The 21,102-nt window shown below is 41.0% G+C and overlaps 2 protein-coding genes and 1 long non-coding RNA gene across 4 annotated transcripts; 1 reads left to right on the top strand and 2 right to left on the bottom strand.

The window, feature by feature from the left end:
* Nucleotides 1-2,019: 2,019 nt before the first annotated feature.
* LOC145432393 (uncharacterized) lies at nt 2,020-2,790 on the bottom strand. The gene is made up of 2 exons (XR_013912677.1): nt 2,546-2,790; nt 2,020-2,440 (listed from the first exon to the last, which is right to left on the bottom strand). It is a non-coding gene; the product is annotated as an uncharacterized LOC145432393 (long non-coding RNA).
* A 4,559-nt stretch (nt 2,791-7,349) lies between these two features.
* Nucleotides 7,350-10,228, bottom strand: LOC113019942 (E3 ubiquitin-protein ligase RNF128-like). Its single transcript, XM_026163611.2, has one exon. It carries the CDS (start codon nt 9,786-9,788, stop codon nt 8,703-8,705), a length of 1,086 nt encoding a protein of 361 aa, XP_026019396.1. The 5' UTR covers nt 9,789-10,228; the 3' UTR covers nt 7,350-8,702.
* A 4,528-nt stretch (nt 10,229-14,756) lies between these two features.
* Nucleotides 14,757-20,938, top strand: slc24a5 (solute carrier family 24 member 5). Of its 2 annotated transcripts, none has more exons than XM_026163597.2 (9): nt 14,757-15,106; nt 15,762-15,941; nt 16,503-16,586; nt 16,815-16,918; nt 17,071-17,171; nt 17,969-18,252; nt 18,368-18,577; nt 20,021-20,122; nt 20,275-20,938. In XM_026163597.2, the coding sequence occupies exons 1-9, from the start codon at nt 14,944-14,946 to the stop codon at nt 20,595-20,597; spliced, it is 1,551 nt and encodes a 516-aa protein (XP_026019382.1). In that variant the 5' UTR covers nt 14,757-14,943; the 3' UTR covers nt 20,598-20,938. The 2 variants fall into 2 exon arrangements, with proteins under 2 accessions (XP_026019382.1, XP_026019389.1); XM_026163604.2 differs by having other exon boundaries at nt 14,791-15,106; nt 18,371-18,577.
* The last annotated feature ends 164 nt before the right edge of the window (nt 20,939-21,102 follow it).

The raw sequence follows: 21,102 nt of genomic DNA, 5'->3' as shown, positions 1-21,102 counted from the left end.
TGGTTTCTCTGAGGGCACGCAGACCATCCCTTTTTATCTGTCTTTCTGTTTCTCTCCCCTTTGTCTTGCGTGCGCAATTGTGCTGTAGATGTGTGATGGGTGGCACTCTGGTAATAACATGAACAACTGGTGGCGGGATTTTGTTTTTGGAATATGCAGAAGAGAAAAGAAGACCAAACCATCACCAGATCCCACACTGCATGGTGGAATTTTAAAGACCCATGATAAAGTTTATTCAACTGTAGCAGCTTCAATCTGCTATACATGCATTTGGTAGTGTGGAAGCTGTTACAAAGGTCTAAGAAAAACAGAAATTCCCATTTTCAGGGTGCAATAAGTAGAATCCCTTACACTAGGTGGGGTCACAGATGTTTTGCAGAAGCATGCACACATGCTAGGAAGAACTACTTTTTCCGTGAGTGACTTTTGTAAATTTGTGCAGCACATTCCCGTCAGAGCAGCAGATGTTTAAATCTTCCACCAGATAATGCTTCAGCCTGCACGAAGCTCTGCTGGAGGAGCTGCTTAGCATGTTAACTTTGCAACGCAATACATATGCAGACATATCTGTAATAACATCAAAGCTGTTAATTCTTCAAATTCACACGGTGGAAGAAGAGGAAGCTACTTTCGGCCGCTCCCTTATTCACAGGAGGTCGCCGTTCGCATGTTTGAGTTTTTATGCCGGATACCCTTCCTGATGCATCCCCGAAGGGATGTGTGTCTCCTCCCAGGATTGAACTGGGGATCTTTTGCTTGTTAAGCGAGCATGTAAACCCTGACGCATTTTTAGTATTTAAAGAGTTGCAATCATACTTAATTTTGCAGCTATAAAAGGTGGACCTGACAAATGTTTGTATTAGTGCTTTTAAATTTCTGCGCACTGTCTTAATTAACAATCATAATGCATTAACACATATATCAAGAAATCAAAAAGCACAGCTTCTCCAGAATCTAATGAATGACAAAGATTCCCCTGATTTCTCAGATAGTGAATATAATGTTGGATTAATATTTCTCCACTAGATGGCAGGCTTGCGGTCCCTTCAGTCTTTCAACACTGAACCAGACTGAACAGGTAAAATGATAATTCAAAGTCAAAACTTAAAAGACTGATGCAATCCATAGATCAGATGAGTTGTTTGTTCCTGGTGTAAAAATGGTGTGACATTGCTTTCTTCCGTTGAGTCAGAGGGAAAGAAATGTTTCCTAGCCACACGTGATCTCTCTTCCTTTGACCTTGCATGTCTGCCCTTTTGCTGCGAGCAGGAAAGAGAGCGACTAATGGCGAGCCAGCCGACATGTCGGACAGGAAGGACATGTCAGAGAAGTAACAATGCCACAGCATTGGATTTGTTTAGTCGGGCGCAGTCAGCACTATCTGATCTACCAGAGGGACAACAAGAGGAAGGAAAGCCTGACAACATCGAGCGGCAGCTACAACTCACACCTGCACAAACCTGAAACAGTGCTGCTGGGCTGGGGAGTATAGATATATGCACAACACGATAAGTAGCCAGACATGAGCCACATCAGTCACCAGTAAAATATCAAGTAGGTTTTATTGAACAGAAGAGTCTGAGTCTTCTTACAGTTTTTCTCAGTCGCTTTGGTGCATTTCTCACAACAGAATTGAACTCTCCACCACTACTAAGGCACTTCTCAAAACAATTAGTGCAAACTGCAAAACATGGTGGATAACTTGCAAAAGTGAGTCACTCCATCAAAAAGAAAAGTCAGGTGTCCAAAATAAGTTGTCAATGCATCAACAACAAATCCCTTGAGCAAAACAGACAATACATTCATCAAAAGCAAGTACTGATACCAAACAAAGTGTCAGGGCTGTCACAATTACAAGTCATTAGACCAGCACCTTTGGTCACAAAATCACATGGTCTGAACATGTTCCCATTGTGACGGATGTCTTTGTAGGTGCTTCCCAATGACATGTCAAGTCCGGACCGCATGCATGGCATGTTGAAAACCATAAATTGTAAAGGACAATCAAGACACTCCATATGCACTCTTGATAATATTTAATTGAAACTGTTCACAGCATTGTGCAAACTGGGGAAATACAGTAAATCAAACATTTTACAGCAAACAAACTCACCTAGACAGTAAACCTCACTGCAGTAGTTACGACTCAAAAAAAACAAACTGAAAAACAGACACTGCTGCATATCAATCATTGATATCTAGACGCTCCCGTCTGTCTGCCCACATATTTGCATCAACATCACAGCGTATGTCAGCTCTATCGATGCATCGGGGAAAGTATCTTCTGGAGTGTCGAATCCACCCTCTGCAGGACTCTGCTGTGATGTCATCACAAGCTGCATCCATAGCTGCTAGCAGGGTCATTTGGGTATGTGGATGCCTGTCATATACCTTCCACCTCCAGGAAGAGAAAAACTCCTCAATTGGATTCAGGAATGGACTGTAAGGAGGAAGAAACTCCATAAGCATCCTGTCGTGTGCTGCAAACCACTGCCTGACTACAGCAGAGTGATGGAAGCTTACATTATCCCAAACCACTACATACATTGTCCGATTGTCACCAGGATCATCCCTTCCATTTTGTGGGATCAGGTCCCTATGAAGAGCATCCAGAAAAGCCAACAGGTGTTGTGAATTGTATGCACCAATACGAGGAATATGGGTGTGAACACCATTCTCTGAGATTGCGGCACACATTGTAATATTCCCTCCTCGTTGGCCTGGGACATCAATGGTGGCTCTTTCTCCAATGTGATTCCGTCCACGCCGTCTGCCTTTTGCGAGATTGAATCCCGCTTCGTTAAGATATACAAACATGTGCAGGGGTTCCCTGGCCTCCAACTCCAGGATATGCTTTACAAAGGATGAGAATCAGACAGGTCTGTAATGGTGCATTTGGCAGAACAGATTGTACAGTTGGAATTGTACATAGGATTACAGTAACATGCATAAATGTAGGTTGAGTACATGGCCTAAACTGTTACAGTGAACAGAGGTACATATGCGAACATGTGTTACCTGTACATACTGGTGACGGAGCTCCTTCACTCGATCACTGTTCCGTTCAAATGGCACTCTGTACAATTGCTTCATGGACATTTCATTCCGTCTGAGGACTCTGTCTATGGTGGAAATTGATATTGACTGAATATTTCCGAAGATGGTGTCATCGTTTACGACAGTTCTTTGTATTTCTCTCAGTCTCAAAGCGTTGTTTGCAGCCACCATTGCACAAATTCTTTCCTCTTGCTGCGGAGTCATAAGTGGACCTCTTCCACCTCCTCTAGGTTGTCTGGCAGTCCTTTTTGAGATGCAGATGGGAAAACACACACATGTAAGCGCAAACATGCTTACAGTGATTGTCACAGGACTATCATTCAAAACTCCTTTCTTTACAGCATTACTGTATTGTACCACAGCACACTATGCCACACCTGGGCCAAGTCTGCGCTTCAGTTACAGTACGTCTATGTGTAAGGATCTGTAAGGTCATGTCCTAATGCAAGTCTCCTGTATGACTATGAAAGTGCAGAGCAAATTAGTTTGTGCTGCATACTGTAACTAGATTACGGTGTGCTCACCTGTTTTCCCGACGAAATGTCTGGATGATAGAACTTACAGTAGTTCTCCCAACATTTGGCTGCACCCTTCGACCAGCCTCGGCCATTGTGAGGCCATGGTTTATCACATGATCCACAAGTGTTGCCCTGATTTCGTCAGGAACGTGTCTATGTGGTTGGCCTCTTCTCACCCGGTTTTGTCCTCGTCCTCCACCGATCCTCACTCCTCTTCCACGAGGCTGACGTTCCATGTTCTGCTGTTTTGTAGATTCAGTATGCACCTCATGCCAATCCTGTCTGTTGGTTTACATTGCAGTATATATGTACTTGTGGAGTGGGGGATGCTGTGCCGCGGTTCACCTGTGACTGGGTAGGAGAGGCTTTTCATTGGTTGCAAGTAGGAGTGACACACACCAATTTTCATTAGTGTGAGATAAGGTTCACCTGAGACATGTAGTTTATGGAGATTTTCATGGGAACTCCTCCAAAATAGGGTTTTCAAAATGGGTGTATGAATCGTTTGACAAGCTGTTCAGCAATTTTGAGTGCACTGACACAAGCAATGCAATGAAGACTATTAGTTGTAAGGACAATGACTATTCAGCCGGTACAAGTATGAATAATTGTGACATTCATGATGAAAGAAAGGAGATAGTGATGAATAGGAAGTCAAACGTGACCATTCTTTAGATATTTGTACTCACTCAACTGCTTCATGTCCAAAGGCATTTGCCTTTGGACGCAGTGAACGTGAAACCGCCACAGGGTTGTGCCAAAACGACTACATGTTGTGGTGGTTGAACTAACTGTTGTGCAATGTTTAATTCTGTTGTGAGAAATGCACCAAAGCGACTGAGAAAAACTGTAATACTTTGAACATAAACCTGCAGAGAAGAGCTGTGACTAGCATTCTCAATATTTTCACTTCATCACGGAGCCAGTGAGATGTGAAGAAGGGGGCTTTGTGATTTATTTGTCTGTGTAAGCACAACATAAGAAATGTTTTATGTTGTACTTCCCTCGCTAAATTGATTCATTTGTTTCTTAGTGCGCTTTTATAATTGAATTTCTCTTGTTCGTTAAGATAATTACTCAGACAGTCTGGGACAAGAGAGCCATGGACAAGCACCAAGTACTGTAATTCGATTAAAGAGACTTTCTTTTGCTCCACTGAATCTTCATAGATAGATGGATAGATGGATAGATGGATGGATGGATGGATGGATAGATAGATAGATAGATAGATAGATAGATAGATAGATAGATAGATAGATAGATAGATAGATAGATAGATAGATAGATAGATAGATAGATAGATAGATAGATAGATAGATAGATAGATAGATAGATAGATAGACAGATAGACAGATAGACAGATAGACAGATAGATAGACAGACAGATAGACAGATAGACAGATAGACAGATAGATAGATAGATAGATAGATAGATAGATAGATAGATAGATAGATAGATAGATAGATAGATAGATAGATAGATAGATCTAGTTTAAGGTCAATCCAAAATCCTAGCGTTTGAACTTGTGTGTATGTGTGTGTGTTTGGAATATCAATGCCTCAATAAGTGGACAAGCAGAACTCCTCAACTGGGCCATTAAAGCACACTGCCAAGTAAGTGCTGTATTTCATTATGAAAGGATTTATTACTCTGTATGTTCCACTCAAGCAGGAAATTGTCCTGAAGTACCTGAAGATCAAATATGAAAGGGTGGAACCATGCAGTTTTACCTTCTCTGGAAGGCAATTTAAAGTCACTGCAAGCATTTACTGTGTCCACCAGGTGGTGCTGCAGAACGATCCTAATGTTCACAAGGAGAGACGGAGACTTACAGACAAGCATTGTATTCATGCCTGAACATAGAGCAGTGTGTTCTTGTTTAATTGCGACAAACAGCAGGCCCGAACACCTTCCACTGTCTCGTCCAGCTGCAGGCCTCCAGCCAAGTGTACTTGGTGCCATAGAAAAACATGAGATGTTTACTGTGATTAGGCTGCACAGGAGAAGATAACGCTATCAGGCCACTACGGTAGTTAATTCCATTGTTTGATTCTTATCTGGAACTGAAGGTCAAGTGTGGTACCAGGGTACAGCCACCGACTAGTGTGCCATTAAATGAAAACCTTCTGACTCAATTTTCTCAGAACAACTACAATAAATCAGAAGAGCACCGCCGCTGAGCAGATCATGCCTCTAACCCAAAGCCAGCCAGTTGTTCCCAACATGGCCAGTTAGTTCAGTATTGATTCTCTGTCATGCTGTTATACCACTATAACCATCTGACCTATGAAAGCTGAGCTCACAGCACTGGCCTGAAATCCAGCACACACTGCCCTCCAAGGGGAGAGGGAGCGCCATGTGAGGAAACACTCAGCTCACCCTCTGGGCTTAGGACTGCAGGACTTTCACCGAAAACGTTTGCCCTTGGCTCATGCCCTGTTAGTATCGCTGCTTTAGTCTCTGCACTTCTAACCATGCCTACCTTGCACAACTTGACCCCACTCTTACATTGATCTTTTTTAAAAACTCCTCTTGGGACAAATCAATCAATTCTTTGGTCAACTCATGGAAATTCTGACACTCTCTGACAATATAATAAAACAGATAGACGTTAAAGCTCATTTTAGTTTTTGTATTCGATTTTTTATAAGGGTGTGTTATAAGCTAGTTTTACAATGCGCACTTTGACCCTTGCAAGTGAAAAGTATGACATAAACAGATGCTGCTTGCGTGCCTGAAAAATATGAGCACCAAGGACTAATTACTCACTGCTGTTTAGGTTAGTGTAGCCTCTGATTATAAGGACTACAAAACAAGGCAAAGCCCAGAGGCACAGAATATTTAAAAAGAAAACTAAAACATAACATTTGAAATCAAGAAAATAAACGCAAAGCAAGCAACAAGCTCAAGAATGCACGGGAACTCAAATACATGATTATATCTTTCTGATTTTGCTTTATTGCCAACTATCGGATACCTCTGGGTTCTAAAATCAAGCAATTTGAAAAGGAAAAAAAACCAAACACGTACTATTTGGCTCAACCTTATTCACAGCCACACAGAGGCCACGGTCTGTGGTAAAGTTATAAGGCTGACTGACTGAGTTTCATCAGGTGTCACATGCGGTCATTACTGGAATTCAATCGAAAACAAAACCAAAAGCTTGGGAATCTCTGCTAAACAGAAAGAGCTCGTGCTGCTGAGTGTACTGGACCTCGGCTCACTCAGGCTCCAAACCACTGACAGTGAAAGCATTTTCATTAATGGAGCAAATACAGCATTTTTTTAAATGTATTTGTGCAACTATTTAGCTTGTAATACAATATTAAGTATGCTACTTTGGATCCATTTTGATAGCCTATTAACGTTATTTATTAGCTAAACAGACTGATTATCAGCATGTTGTTTGTTTTGAGCAAAAAAATATGACACATCATCCCAGAGCCTCCGTTTTGTTTCCATGTTTGGATTTTTCCAACTCAGGAAATGTGATCACCTGAGGAGTAGTCGAGCTTGCTCGGCTTGTTCGTTCAAGCCCGTATACTTATGTGGTATGATGATTATCCCACTGAAGCTTAAGGTGTGTATGTGTGTATCAGCTCCCACCTACGCAGGAGTAATTACAATTTCACTTCTCTCCTACAGTTATCTCTGTAGAGACACATCTCTGAAAGTGAGAGGTTCCTTTACCATACTTTTCACGTTCATGTTCATGTTCGTATATATATCCCGCAAAACACACACATGCAAACAAACACCACTTCACAAGTATGTGTCCTCGTTAAGTTGGCCTCATTTTGAGGGATTTATTTCATTCTAAAAAGCATCAATGTGATTTAATACAGAAAGTAATATTCGTTTTTTTACAGTGCAATTTAAGACTCCTGGAATCTGTAAAACAGCCGTGAAAATGATTCGATATAAAATCTTTTTAGTACCATGATCGGCACATCCCACCAGAAAACAAAGAAGTGAAACAATTCTTTAGCTTTATCCTTTATGGAGGGACACACTTTGGATCGTGGAAGAATCTCAAACACGTTCCTATATTTAACCGTGTGATAGATCAGAGGTAGAGCACGGGCAAAACCTGGAAGACATGTTCATCAATAACAGTTTATGTCTGCAAATGAAAATCAGCTGTACTTTCCATAGTGTGTTACCTTTATATTAACACATAAAGTTGATTGAGTGATAAGCCAGTCTCAGTGTATTACTTAAAAAGATAGTACACATAATAATTTCACGATAATTACACAGTAATTCCCCCGTCCAGCAGCCAAGAAAACATATGGGAAGAAAATTATCTACACTGCAGATGCCTGTTTTATACATATATATAGATATATATAGAGAGAGATAGGTAGATATGTCTATTACAACATGACTGCATTACATTTCACTTCTGGTTGTGATCTGACTGAACATGAAAATCCTTTCTTCAGCACACTGTCATGCTATGAGCCTCTGGCCCTCAGGTGTATTATTTACTCATGCCCGAGAAATGCATGGCATGCAGTGTTTCCAGACAAAGGCGTGTTTATGAGGGTGTGTTTGCAAATCCAGAATGACAACCCAGATGCAAATGGTAAAAAAAACACTCAGAAAAAGAAAGGACAGTGATTAGGACAAAGTGGATTATGAGAAATACATTTGTATTTCAGTTTAAAGGAAAAAGAAACGTTTGGTGTATATTACTGCGAGCAGCCCAATATTGAGCCTTTTATTGGAAGAAATTTGGCCCCACTTTCTGATATTTATATTCCTTCCTAACCAACATCAACTGCTTTGTGCCTATGCAAAACAGCTATCTGACATTGGTGTCGCTCCACGACTGCTCAATTCTATTCTAATGAGCTGCGGATTTATGAACACACCCACTACAGAAAACAAAGAAGAAGCACTGACATTTAAGTTAATGACACACATTCGTTGACATTTTAAATCCTTGGATTCTTTTTTAAATCATTTTAACATGTCCACATTGCAAGATGAACATTGTCTCCTCTGTTGATAGATTAAACTTTGATTCCACTGGATCACTGTGTGCCAGAAAAATATCTCTTTTAAATAGGAAATTTAACTGTGTCCTGATTTGTGCTTTGTTTTGTTTCCACTGCTGCTGCTCATCCCCTCGCAGCCTCTGAGTCTTCCTCGAAGGCCCTGTTGTCATAGCGATGCTGCTGTCTCTCTGGGTCGAGGCTCCCTGGGTCAGTCAGTGGGACTTCATACAGGGCGTCTCCTGTCACTGTGATCACGGTGACATCTGGCGGTGACTCAGAAGAGAAGCTCTCTTTTCTGTCGTCCTCAACGCCCAGGGCCTTCAAGATGTCGCACTTACACATAGGGCAGGTTCGCCTCTCCAGCAGCCAGGGCTCGATGCAGGTTTTGTGGAAGATGTGATCACACGTCAGCACGGTCACCACATCGCCTACCTTGTAGGATTCGATACAAACGGCACACATCGAGGAGTCCGAACTGGTCTCCTCGTCCCCTCTCTTGAGCGTGCGTACCTGCAAACGCTTAATTGCCTTCTTCGCCTCGGATTTCAGTCGCTTCTCATTGCGCTTGCTCATGCTCATATTGTAGAGACGGTTTGCGGAGATGAACACAAAGTAGGCGATGGAGGCTGCGGTTACAATGAAAAAGGCAATGGACAGAAAGTAAAGCCAGTATGTGTCCATCCAGGGTCCGTGAGCCACACCTTCACTAATTATCATTTGAACATCAATCCCGTTTTTCACCAACCTGACAATCTCCATGCCCTGAGTGTTACCAATCATGATCGCCACAATTTCGTCTGCATCTGAGTGTGCCATGTGTGTAGTGCTGTTTCCACTGCCATCCACATTATACACAACAACAGCAGCTGCTCCGAGGCGTTTGGCAGCATTGATCTTCTCACCGAAGGTGCAGTTGCCCCTCTTCACCAGGGCTATCCACGGTGGTAAGGTTTCGTTGCGGTCGTACACAGGATCTGGGCCACAGCCTTTGGGGTCTCCCACGGGAAGCGTAACGATGCCGAAAGCTCTTTTCCTCAGAGAGTTACGGCCATACAACCCACACTCACAATATTTCTCCTCAGTCTCATTGTAGCTGTTCACAAAGCTTATTTCCACGTTGGCAGTCCAAAATACAAAGGTAGCTGAACAGTGAACAAGCCCTGACAAAAACAGCAAAAGCAGCAGAGGTGGTTGTGTCTTCTTACCCATGGTAACACTGTTCTTGAACAAGAGGAAGTCCTCTTACTCAGGCTTATTTAGCCTCTTCAAAACTTCTTTTTCAAAAAAAGAAAAAAACTCCCAGTTCCTGGTCTGTTCAAGTCTCAGCAGTCTCAATCCGGCGATAGTTTCACCAAGCCTGCTGTCTTCGGTAATATGACACGAGCCTTTGGTAACATAAAACAAGCTACGCGTCAGCCACTCACCTCTCGTTATCTTCCTGAACCTTGAACACTGAACACTCCCCGCTGAGGGCAGGGTGTTGCTATTCAACAAGTTGAAGTACACAAAACGCACAGACCTATGTTGTTTCCAGAGCCAAGGAACAGCATTCGAGAAGGAAAGACATGATAAGCAAATGATAAGAAGACTTTCATAAGGCAGGACTGTGACAGCTGTAAAAACTGCCGCATTCTCCTTGCATAATGATGACAAAAGCAACTCAGCCAGTTTTTCTAGTTTGACTGGTTTCCTTCCTCTTTTTTCTGTGGCTGCGATCATTGTTTTGTTAAGGTGACAGGCAAGTTTTGCACCGCTGCCTTGTGGCTATTGTCTCTAATCTACAAATATAGTCTACTGCATATTCTACTGCAGTAGACTAATGTTGCTGAATATTTTTACAGGCTTACGAAAAAAACTGAGTGAAGAGGATAAGACACACAAGAGTAATGTTTTTCCATTGTGCTGATACTGTAACTAGAGACTCATCCACCACTGCAGGCATACCAGTGACCACTGAAATAGAACGAGGCACTGTCAAGTTTCCACTGTATCTTCTTACACACAAGTGAAAGCGCACAAACACTAAGAGACAGAAAGGCTTCAAATGACAAATTCGATGGTGAGGTTGCTGTCCAGCTTGATAGTTTACCTGAGATTGAGACTGGATTGAGATCTGCTCTATTTCATTGAGCCATTTTTACCTTAGTTCACACACACACACACAAAGAATGTGTACACAATGCGCTATTAAATAATCTATTTGACTGGGGCTAGCTCTGTAAATAAAAGACTGTGAGATATTTCCTTTTAGCACAGCTAGAAGTCACAGCTTCTGATAACAGGAACAATGGTTCTGCTCTGACCCTTAAATTCCAGAAATATTACCCTGTCAAGTTATGAACACGCACTCCAAAAAAGACCTCATGTCTTGTTCAAGTTAATAAAAACAGACATTCCTCTTTACAGGTGAAGTTTGGTGTTAGATTCTAAAGGTATCCTGAGACTTTCTGATCTAATACTGGCATCTGCTGGCTGGTTAGTGGTGTGGTCAAAGGAAAAGACAAACCTCCACCAAGCTAGGTGAGTCAGACAGACGTGCAAACTGTCAGCACTGGACACATGTGTGCATTTGCTTATATTTTAATCCGAAAAAGAATAGTGATTTCAACAGTGTTCAGTGGTGTTAGTTTGATGATGAACTTAAACTCACTTACTTAAAAAAAATTTAAAGAATAAAAAAAATTTAATTGTAAAGAAATTAATGGAAGCAGTACGGACGAAATGAATTTGTCCTAATTCACTCCTAAAAGGTTAATTTAATAATAAAAGATTAAACAGTACTAAGTTGTTATTCCAATAAATGAACAGAGTCATTAAAAGAGATAGATACTTATGAACCACTTTATTAGGTACACTTTTCTGGCACTGAGTTGGACCTCCTTTTGCCTCCAGAACTATTGTAATTCTTCGTAGCATATTCAACAAGGTGCTGGAAAAATGTCTCAGAGATTTTGGTCCATATTGACATGACTGCATCACACAGTTGCTGCAGATATGTTGGCTGGCTTCATGTGCCACCACATCTCAAAGGTGCTCTACTGTATTGAGATGTGGTGACTGTGGAGGCCATTTGACAGCAATGAACATGCTGTCACTGCGGTCGTAAAGGGATGGCTATGGTCATCAACAGCTAGGTTGAGGTGTTTTAATGACACTCAGTTTTTATTACACCACTATCAGCCTGAACCGCTGATGCAAGGCTGGATGGATGCACGCTTTCAGGTTTTTTATGCTATATGCTGACCCTAGCATTCAGCTGTGTCAGCAGAAATTGAGACTTTACAAGCCAGGCAATATTTTTCAAATCTTCTCTTGGAGCATTTTGGCGATTCTGTATGAAGTGTAAACTCAGTTTCCTGTTCTTGGCTGACAAGACCCGGTGTGGTCTTCTGTAGCTGTAGCTCCTGTATTTCAAGGTTTGACATGTTGCATGCTCAGAGCTGCTCTCCTCTTTTGGTTGTAATAAGCAGTTACCTAAGTTACTTTTGCCTTCCTATCAGCTGAAAGGAGTCTGGCCATTCTCCTATGACCTCTGACACCAACAAGGAATTTTCTCCCAGAGAAATGCTGCACACTAGGGATGGCTGTGTGGGAAAATCCCAGTAGATCAGCTGTTTCTGAAATACTTAGTTCAGCAAGTCTGGCACCAACAACCATGCCATGTTCAAAGTCACTTAAATCACCTTCCTTGCCTGTTCTGATGCTCAGTTTGAACTTCAGTAGTAACTGTCGTGTGATTGGTTGATTAGATATTTGCTTTAAGGAGCTGTTGAACAGGTGTGGTCTATGAGTGTAAATGAAATGATAAAAAAATAAATAAAACTTAAAAAAATGGTGGTACTTCCTAAATTTATTCATCTCTTCCAAAACATACCCATCTTTCCCACATCATCATTTTTAAACTATTGACTCTATCATTATGTCTTTCATCTGGGCAAATAAACACCATACAATTTCAAAGGCACACTTGCAGAAACCCTCTGAGGGCAGACTTGGCCTCCCAGTTTTCAGGAAATATTATTGGGCTTGCAATACCAGAACGTGGGTTTTCTGGAACAGTGTTTCAGCTGTTCCTGCTGTTCAGAAGGGCTGTGGTCCTTCCTGCCAAACATACCTACCAAAATTTTTTAGCAAAGATTTTGTCCTAGCTCTATTCTCTTCAGATCCTAAAGCAAGTTAGGGGTGCTTTGTGCCAGACCTATCCATTTTTGCACCATAACGCCAAACCTTTCTTTTTTACCTGGCGTGATGGACCCTGTGTGTAATCATTGGTCAGAATTAGGTCTCCGCACTATTAAGGACGTCTACATCGACAATTGTTTTGCTTCATTTGTTCAGTTGCAATCAAAATGTATGCTTCCCTCCACTCGTTTATTTCGATACTTACAAATCAGGAATTTTGTTAAACACTCGTTCTCCCATCTGGATCAGCCACCTGCTCATAGAGACTTCTATGATTATTTGATTGAAATCCCAAACACCTAATCAGCCAGTTTACTACACTTTTTACACTTAAACCACCTACAAACCTCACCAAGGATGCTTGCATTAAGGACATGGAAGTAGACATATCGGACACTTTGTGGGCCAATGGGTTGAAGAAGATTAAAGAATGCTCTGTTAATGCCAGATTACAACTTAGGCAGTTCAAAGTCCTTCATCGTTTGCGTTTCTCTAAAATAAAGCTAGGCAGCATTTTTCCATCTATTTCCTCATTGTGTCATAAAATGCAAAGCAATGGAAGGAACCACTGCCCACCTTTTCTGGTCTTGCCCTAAACTTTTTTGGGCAGAGATATTTAATATGTATAACCGGATTTATGACTTAAAATTAAAGCCGGATTGTATACTTGCAGTGCTAGGCTGCTCCCTAACCTCACTGGCACTTAGACGTCCTCTTCAGAAACCCTTAATGTTTGACATGATTGTAGCTAAAAGCTATTGTAGCTATTCTTAGAGCCTGGAAATCACCATCTCCTCCCTTGTTTAGGGTTTGGCTATGAGAGAGGATTGCATGTTTGTATATTGCCTTATTTTTTTCTTTTCTTTTATTGTTTTCCTGTTCTGGTTTTTTGGTTTTTGTCTTACTTTCTGCGCTTGGATGTCATTGTTTTTTATTTGATTTTATGTCATTTTAAGTTAAAATCTTGTAAATAAACATTTAAAAAAAACCTTTAAGAGCAAGTATTTTAAAAAATATCTCCAAGCATACCGTCTATTTACCAGAATACCTGTGTTGGTTTTTGTTTTAGGGTTTTTTTTAACATTGCCTTATTTCTTTGTTGCATGACTTCCAGGCTAGGCCCTTATCAGTCTACACAAGATGACCAGCAAACCACAAACCCAGTCAATGCCACACAGGGGCGCCATTAACTCACAGCTAGGCTCAGCATCATTCATCACAATTAGCACAACAAAACAAGCAAGTTCAGCTTCATTCGGCTAGTGTGCACTGCTCACTGGTGCAACAGAAATGCCAGACTGATGATTTAAGCATTTGTCAACCTTAAAGTTGCTTTCATAATATAAATTCATAATGTTAAATCTTCTGCTTAATGAAATACGTGCAATAGACACAGAGCAGCCTCTCAGAAAACCAGTAATTGAATTGACTCACCTTTTTTCAAATCATCTTGTTTGGACTCAGGATAAACTATCCATCGTTTTAATATCCATTCATTTCATGTCTTTGGAGCACGAAGGCGATCCACACAGAGAGCACTCCTGACTGACGCTCTGTGGCTCCGGGGGAAACTTTGGGGCATGTCCAAACAAGCCCTGGCACCCCGTCCCTCCACATATTCACACCCCCTTTTTTTCCTCACATGTGAGGAGTATGGGTATCAGTCTACGGTGTAACTAAAACTACACTAAATCCTGTTTATGGTTATGTTCTGTCTACAATCACGAGTCAGATATGCGCAAAGGCCTAGTTGAGTGGCCTGCATGTACGCCCACAGTGCCACTGTTTGACGTGAAGATGATCATCTCCAAATTCAGCAAGTGTGTTGCTTAAATGTGTATTTAATCAAGAAAACATTACATTTCCACTTGTAAAGCTGCATTAAAACTGTGTTTAAAGAAATCTGGATTTCACCCCTGCTGCGCCTCAGGCTGGATTGTGTTCAAGCTGACTGGAATGACTCGCAACTCGTGATCCCCCATTCTTAGTAGCACCAGACTTTAAAATGTCCCCCCTCCCAATAATCTCTCTTTGCAGCTTGCAGCCGTATGTAGTGTTAGATGCAGCGCTCACAACCAATTTTAGTCCTTAGTACATTTCTACAAGCTTGTAAAGACACACATGCGTCCTTGGATTAATCGCTAATTTCGTATTTATTTTTTTTGTTTTATTTAATTTTAAAATGACCATGGGTACTGCTGTAGCTGTGCAGAAAAAGAAGAGAAAAGATTTTATACCTTACTTTCTGGGATTTGTAATATTTTTGTATTGCACGGTCAGTCTCCTTTCAGTAACAGCGAAAACAGCACAGGAAAGTCACTCTGTCAGGGTGCGTCGGGCCGTGGGTAAGCATATCTGAAACAAGTGCGTGCGGGATTTTTGGGTTACTTTGTAACATTTTAGAGCTGCCACAATAATCTGGGGGAGTTTTGTTTTATAGTGACAATCTGTTCAGTGTGTCATGAGTTATGTCACGGTAATAATGTGTGCGTAATCATGTGGCATAGCAACTGTGGCAATGTTTGCTCTACTAATCGTCGTGTGTTATCGGCATGAAAGACCGTGTAACTGCCATGAAAATAGATCTAACCATCTTGGCAGAGCGCTCTAGCAACTTGCTGGCTTCTTGGGGTGACAGTTTGTGTGTATGAGTTGTTAAGAGTCGTTATTAGAGTCGGTGCTTTCGTCTTTTATTTGATAATATTCTCGCGTGTATTTGTCAGGGGCTAGATTTAAGAAGTTGAAAATAGGTATTATCACACAACCGTTACTGGAGGCGACTGATTCATCCTCATCCCAGTCTCCATAAAGATAATCTCCCTCAGGCTTTCTGTACTGACGTATTCGGCCAAAATGGCCAGACTGAAACTTTTCTGTACAATTAGATTTTAGTTCACTTTACTAAAATGTTCTAAAATATTTTTTCTCCCTTATTTTTGAATTAGTTTACTTTAACAGCCTTGATTTGAATGCGTGTGCGTGTTGTTTCTGCTGTTTTAGAGAATGAGACAGAATGCATCCCGCCACAGTCCTCCGAGTTTCCTGAAGGCTTCTTCACAGTGCAGGAGAGGAAGGACGGAGGGCTCGTCATTTATTTTATGCTTATTTTCTACATGCTTTTGGCTGTCTCTATAGTCTGCGACGATTACTTTCTGCCATCATTAGAAGTAATCAGTGAACGTAAGTTCTACATAACACACACGTTTCCAATAGAACATCTGCGTGTAAGGTGTAGGTGTAGGCTTGGGTGGATGTTCTCATTGTATTTTTGCACTGTGTGATTATCAGAGTAATCGGGATTTATAACAACAGATTCTAACGCAATTTCTTCATTTACAAGGTGGGAGCCAAATCTACACATACAGTGTGAGGAAATATTTAACTTACTGAACATTTTAAGTAATAAATAAAGCTGTTAGTCAGTTAATCCTTTGGTATAGTTAATGTAAACTAGTAGTTTGGTCTTTGCAAAGTCTACAAACATTGTGAAAGTTTTCAACTTTATGCACCTATCCCTCCAACACCTAAGTATATTTTATTTTATTTTTAAAAACATATCCTTTTTTAATAGACGATCAAACCATGAAATCAACTGACTGACTGTAATATCACAGACCAATCCTTAAAAATAAATATATCAATCTGTTTTTAATGGGCCATTTGAGGAGGGATTGTGCTATTGTTGAACAAAACTGTGCATTATATTTTTTTTGTGTGTGTGTTATTTTGGACCTCTCTCAGGTCTGGGATTGTCACAGGACGTAGCAGGAGCCACGTTTATGGCAGCTGGAAGTTCTGCACCTGAACTAGTCACAGCCTTCCTAGGTAATCACAAACTAAGTAAAAACCTAATTATGACATGATAACCCCAGTATGATCATCTGTGTCCTTGTGGTGTTCCCCAGTCTGACATAGTGACTTTACTACATGGGAACAAAAAGGAAAAGTGTCCTTGAACTAGGCTATTTTAACTTTCAGATCTTTATTTCTTTTCCCTGTCATGCTTCCTCATTGCTCCTGGCTTCAAAGCTAAAATGTGCTCTTTACTGTCAGGTGTGTTTGTGACAAAAGGGGACATTGGGGTCAGCACCATTGTGGGATCGGCTGTCTACAACCTGCTAGGAATCTGTGGTGCCTGTGGACTTTTAGCCTCTATGGTACATTCTGACACGATAACACATAAGATACAGACAAACATTACACCTCTGCTAACTACTTGTGTGTAGCAGTTGCACTTTTGCTCAGCCAAAACAGAAGGATCGTTGTGTTTTATGAGCCTTAAACCTCTTATTTTTGTTCGCTTTATCAGGCTGGGCGTCTCACCTGTTGGCCACTATTCAGGGACTGCCTGGCATATGGGATCAGTGTTGCTGCTGTCATTGGGATTATTTCAGATAACAAAGTTTACTGGTGAGTGTATTTGTGTGTACTAACTCATCATTACATGAATCATCTTAAGACCTTTCACCACATACAAACAGGTGTTGAATTTGGGTTGTAAAAGACTTTGTCCTTTTATAAGAGACTCTATTTTATAACCCAAAGGGTGGTAACAAGATACAAAGTCATTTACAGCGTTTTATTGCCTCTTGTGATGTAGAGAAAAACAAATTAAAAGAAATCACAAAACAATTTGTACAGTGCAGGTATTTACAGGTTTGTTTTTTCTTTTTGTTTTTTATGGTACTGTCATAACTATATCCATGGCTAAAAAAAAAAGCAACAACAATTTGGAGAATTACACATGGAAAATATGTTGAAATAATCCAGTGGTACAAAAGCCACTGAAAAGTATGTTTTCTGACCTTAATTGAGGGAAGTGAGACCTGCAGTTTTTTAGATGGTGATCTGGGTTCTTTTGTGACCTCCTGGGTGAGTCATCGAAGAACTCTTGAAGTATTTTTGGTAGGCTGGTCACTCTGGTGAAGGTTCACCACTGTTCCATGTTTTCTCCATTTGTGGATAATGGCTCTCACCATGGTTCATCACTGCTATTACTTACATTGACATAATAATTGAAAAGTGCATTTTGTATTTACTCAGGTTATCTTTGTCTAATATTAAAATCTGTTTATGTTCTGAAACATATAAGTCTGACAAATATGCAAAAAAAACTAAAAACTCAGGAAGGGGACAAATGCTTTTTCACAGCATTGTATGTTTTATTTACAATATTTTTCATTTACAGTATGTCAATTTGTTGACAGGTATGATGCTGCCTGTCTCCTGCTGGTCTACGGCGTTTACATTGTGGTTCTGTGCTTTGACCTTCGCATCAGTGAGTTTGTCCTGAGGAAGCTGAGCCCTTGCTGCACGTGTCTGGGGTCAGGTTCGTGTGAAAAGATTGAGACACAGCGTCTGCTGGGTTGGAATGACGACACCAGTTTGCGAGTCCACAGTCGCTCCAGAACAGACAGTGGGATCTTCCACGATGAGTCAGGATACTCTCACCTGTCCCTCAGCCTACACGGACTCAATGAGATTCCTGAAGGTAAGGCGCACTTCTTAGTGGCACAGTAAAACTGCTTTCCTTCAACGCCACTTTGAGTCATTCGCCTTCGTGTTTGATCTAGGAGAGATGTATGATGTATATTCTCTCATACCAGCAGAGCATAAAAGTGTCTTTGCCGTCCCGGAGAGCGACATGAAACGGATTCTGTGGGTACTGTCCCTGCCCATCATCACTCTGCTTTTCCTCACCATTCCTGACTGCAGGAGGAGGTTCTGGAAGCAGTGGTTCGTGATCACTTTCCTCATGTCAGCAGTCTGGATCTCAGCTTTTACATATGTGCTGGTGTGGATGGTCACTGTAGTTGGTAAGATGGCTGTTTTAACTCTGAAGTCTGTAATAAAATTCTGTAGTTTTCATTAAACTTTTGCAGATTAGCTACAGGTGTAAATAAGCTCATCACCCACTGAGCCACGGCAGATCACAAGTGTTGAAACTTGTGAGAAAAATGTTGGATTTGCAGAGTACAGTCACATGTTGGTCTGCTGGTTAATTCCTGGGATGCCATTGTCTAGGCAGGTTCAGAGGGGGTCTGTTGTAGCTCCAGTGGGCCATGTGCCTAGCCGGCCACAGCAATTAACAGGGGGCTCACCCCTAGGGAAACACAGTCACATGAGGACTGAGTGTATACAGGGCTTCAAGAACCCCTCCACCTTCCATCTACAAAAGAATGAACTATAGAACTATATTCCAAGTTCAGGGTAAAAAGGCAATATTATCATGTGACAGTGGCAGGTCTACTTAATGTATAATGAGATTATTATCCAATAGTTCTCAGAAAGGCTCACATGCAGGGAAATACCAGGCATGTAGGCTCTGCACTGAATTGGACAGTACAGAGAACCCAGTCACAGTTCACAGGCAGGATTGTAAGGATTCATTTAAGGTGGTGATTAATATTGGTGAGTTATTTTCTGGATCACTTTGCCTGAAATTTATTTATTTTCCTATGATGAATGTGGATTCTGGATAATGGACAATGTCTAATAATGGACTTAATTTTCAAAAAGAGAAGGAGCAGATGTGCTGTTTATTTAACTTGATAATAGGATTTCACATTCTTATGGAAGATCCACAGTACTATGTACTTTTGAGCCACCCCTCATTTCTTGATATTTAGCTTAGGTTCTTGAGAAATAGTTCCTTCAGTTTTCTTCAGGTCGAAGGTTTTCCTTAGCTGCTTTTTCAGTCATTTTCAGCGCTTCTACCTGACCCTTTACAAGGGAATGTTTCTGTTGAGCAACTTAACCCTGACGTATGAGTCATTCAAACAAAAAAAGTACCCAACCTAAGGGAAGAACCAGTGTTGTGTCTACACATTACAGACGACTTCGCAGAGAACCAATGTTAATTTGTATTTTTAGGCACTTTGTTACTAGCAGCGTGTCGCAAAACATAATTTGTTCACATTTTTCACGGACTTGACTACAGAAGTGGTATCTCTTTAGTTGAGAATGTCAAGAAGCTATATTTAAGGCTGGAAAACAGGGAGAAAAGTCTCCACAGCCATCTGTTAAACATAGAGGAGGCTCTGTCATGGGTTTGGCGCTTCATTTCAGTCAGGTGTGTTAGACACAGAAATTGTACTAACTGTTTTTGCCTGATATACTGCATTTCCATTAATCTCTGCACCTATTTCCCTTGCAAGACATAAAAAAAATGTGTAGTAGTTCAATATTTTTGCACAACACTGTATCTTGAAGTTATTGGTAGGGTAATCCGACTTTGTGTTGGCATTGTGTTTATGCAGGTGAGACCCTTGCTATCCCCGATACTATTATGGGACTTACTTTGCTTGCTGCTGGAACCAGTATACCTGACACTGTGGCCAGTGTGATGGTGGCCAGAGAAGGTAACACTAATTTCCAGTTTCATTAACTTCATTTAAAATTCCTGAACAACTGCTTGCTGTACATTTAAACTTCCACAGCTTGTTCACTCAAAATACAGGAATGTTGAATTCTTTAAAATTTCAATGTAAACTTTTTTTCTCTCTCTCTTAAGGGAAAGCCGATATGGCCATGTCCAACATTGTGGGCTCTAATGTGTTTGACATGCTGTGCCTGGGTTTGCCTTGGTTCATCAAAACTGCCTTTGTGGACACCAACAACCCTGTAGAGGTCAACAGCACCGGACTGGTCTTTATTTCCTGCACACTTCTCCTTTCAATTGTCTTCCTTTTCGTAGCCGTGCACATCAACGGATGGAAGTTGGACTGGAAGCTGGGAATCGTTTCTCTCATCTGCTACATCCTCTTTGCCACTCTGTCCATCCTGTATGAGCTGGGAATTATTGGGAATAATCCCCTAAGGCTGTGCAGCGACTGAGATCTGACCTTCTCAGGACTAAAGCCATATTTTCTGAGTAAAAACAAAAATGTTAAGCTTTTAAAAATGTACAAATATCAAGTTGCTACGGCACGCATACGTGATGGTCACCTCAGTGAATGATCTATTGTTAATATATTTTACCAAAGGTGGCAATGTTCCTAGGATCATTCTTTTGGGCGTGTACACCAAGATCCAGACAAGACCAGTATCATCACAAGGCCCATCTTCACATTGCAAGACATTCCCTGTCTTACATAAGGGTCATGAACAAAAAGCTACTGCTCCCACAGGTTTACTGCAATTTCCAATAAGAAAAGAAATAAAAGGTTTAAACTGAACTCATCTGGCCTTGTCCTCCTTTTTAAGAGGGTGGTTGAGCTAAAACAAAGACTTATTTCTCTGATAAGCTTTTATGAGCGAGAAAGAATGGTTAGAGCCATAAATAGTTTTAAAAAAAAAAAAAAAAAAAAAAAGAAAAACTTTCCACTCATCTTCAGTTCCC

The sequence above is a fragment of the Astatotilapia calliptera genome, chromosome 1 (genome assembly GCF_964374335.1).
Source record: "Astatotilapia calliptera chromosome 1, fAstCal68.1, whole genome shotgun sequence".
Taxonomy (NCBI): Eukaryota; Metazoa; Chordata; class Actinopteri; order Cichliformes; family Cichlidae; genus Astatotilapia; species Astatotilapia calliptera.
This window is presented reverse-complemented; position numbering and strand designations above follow the sequence as displayed.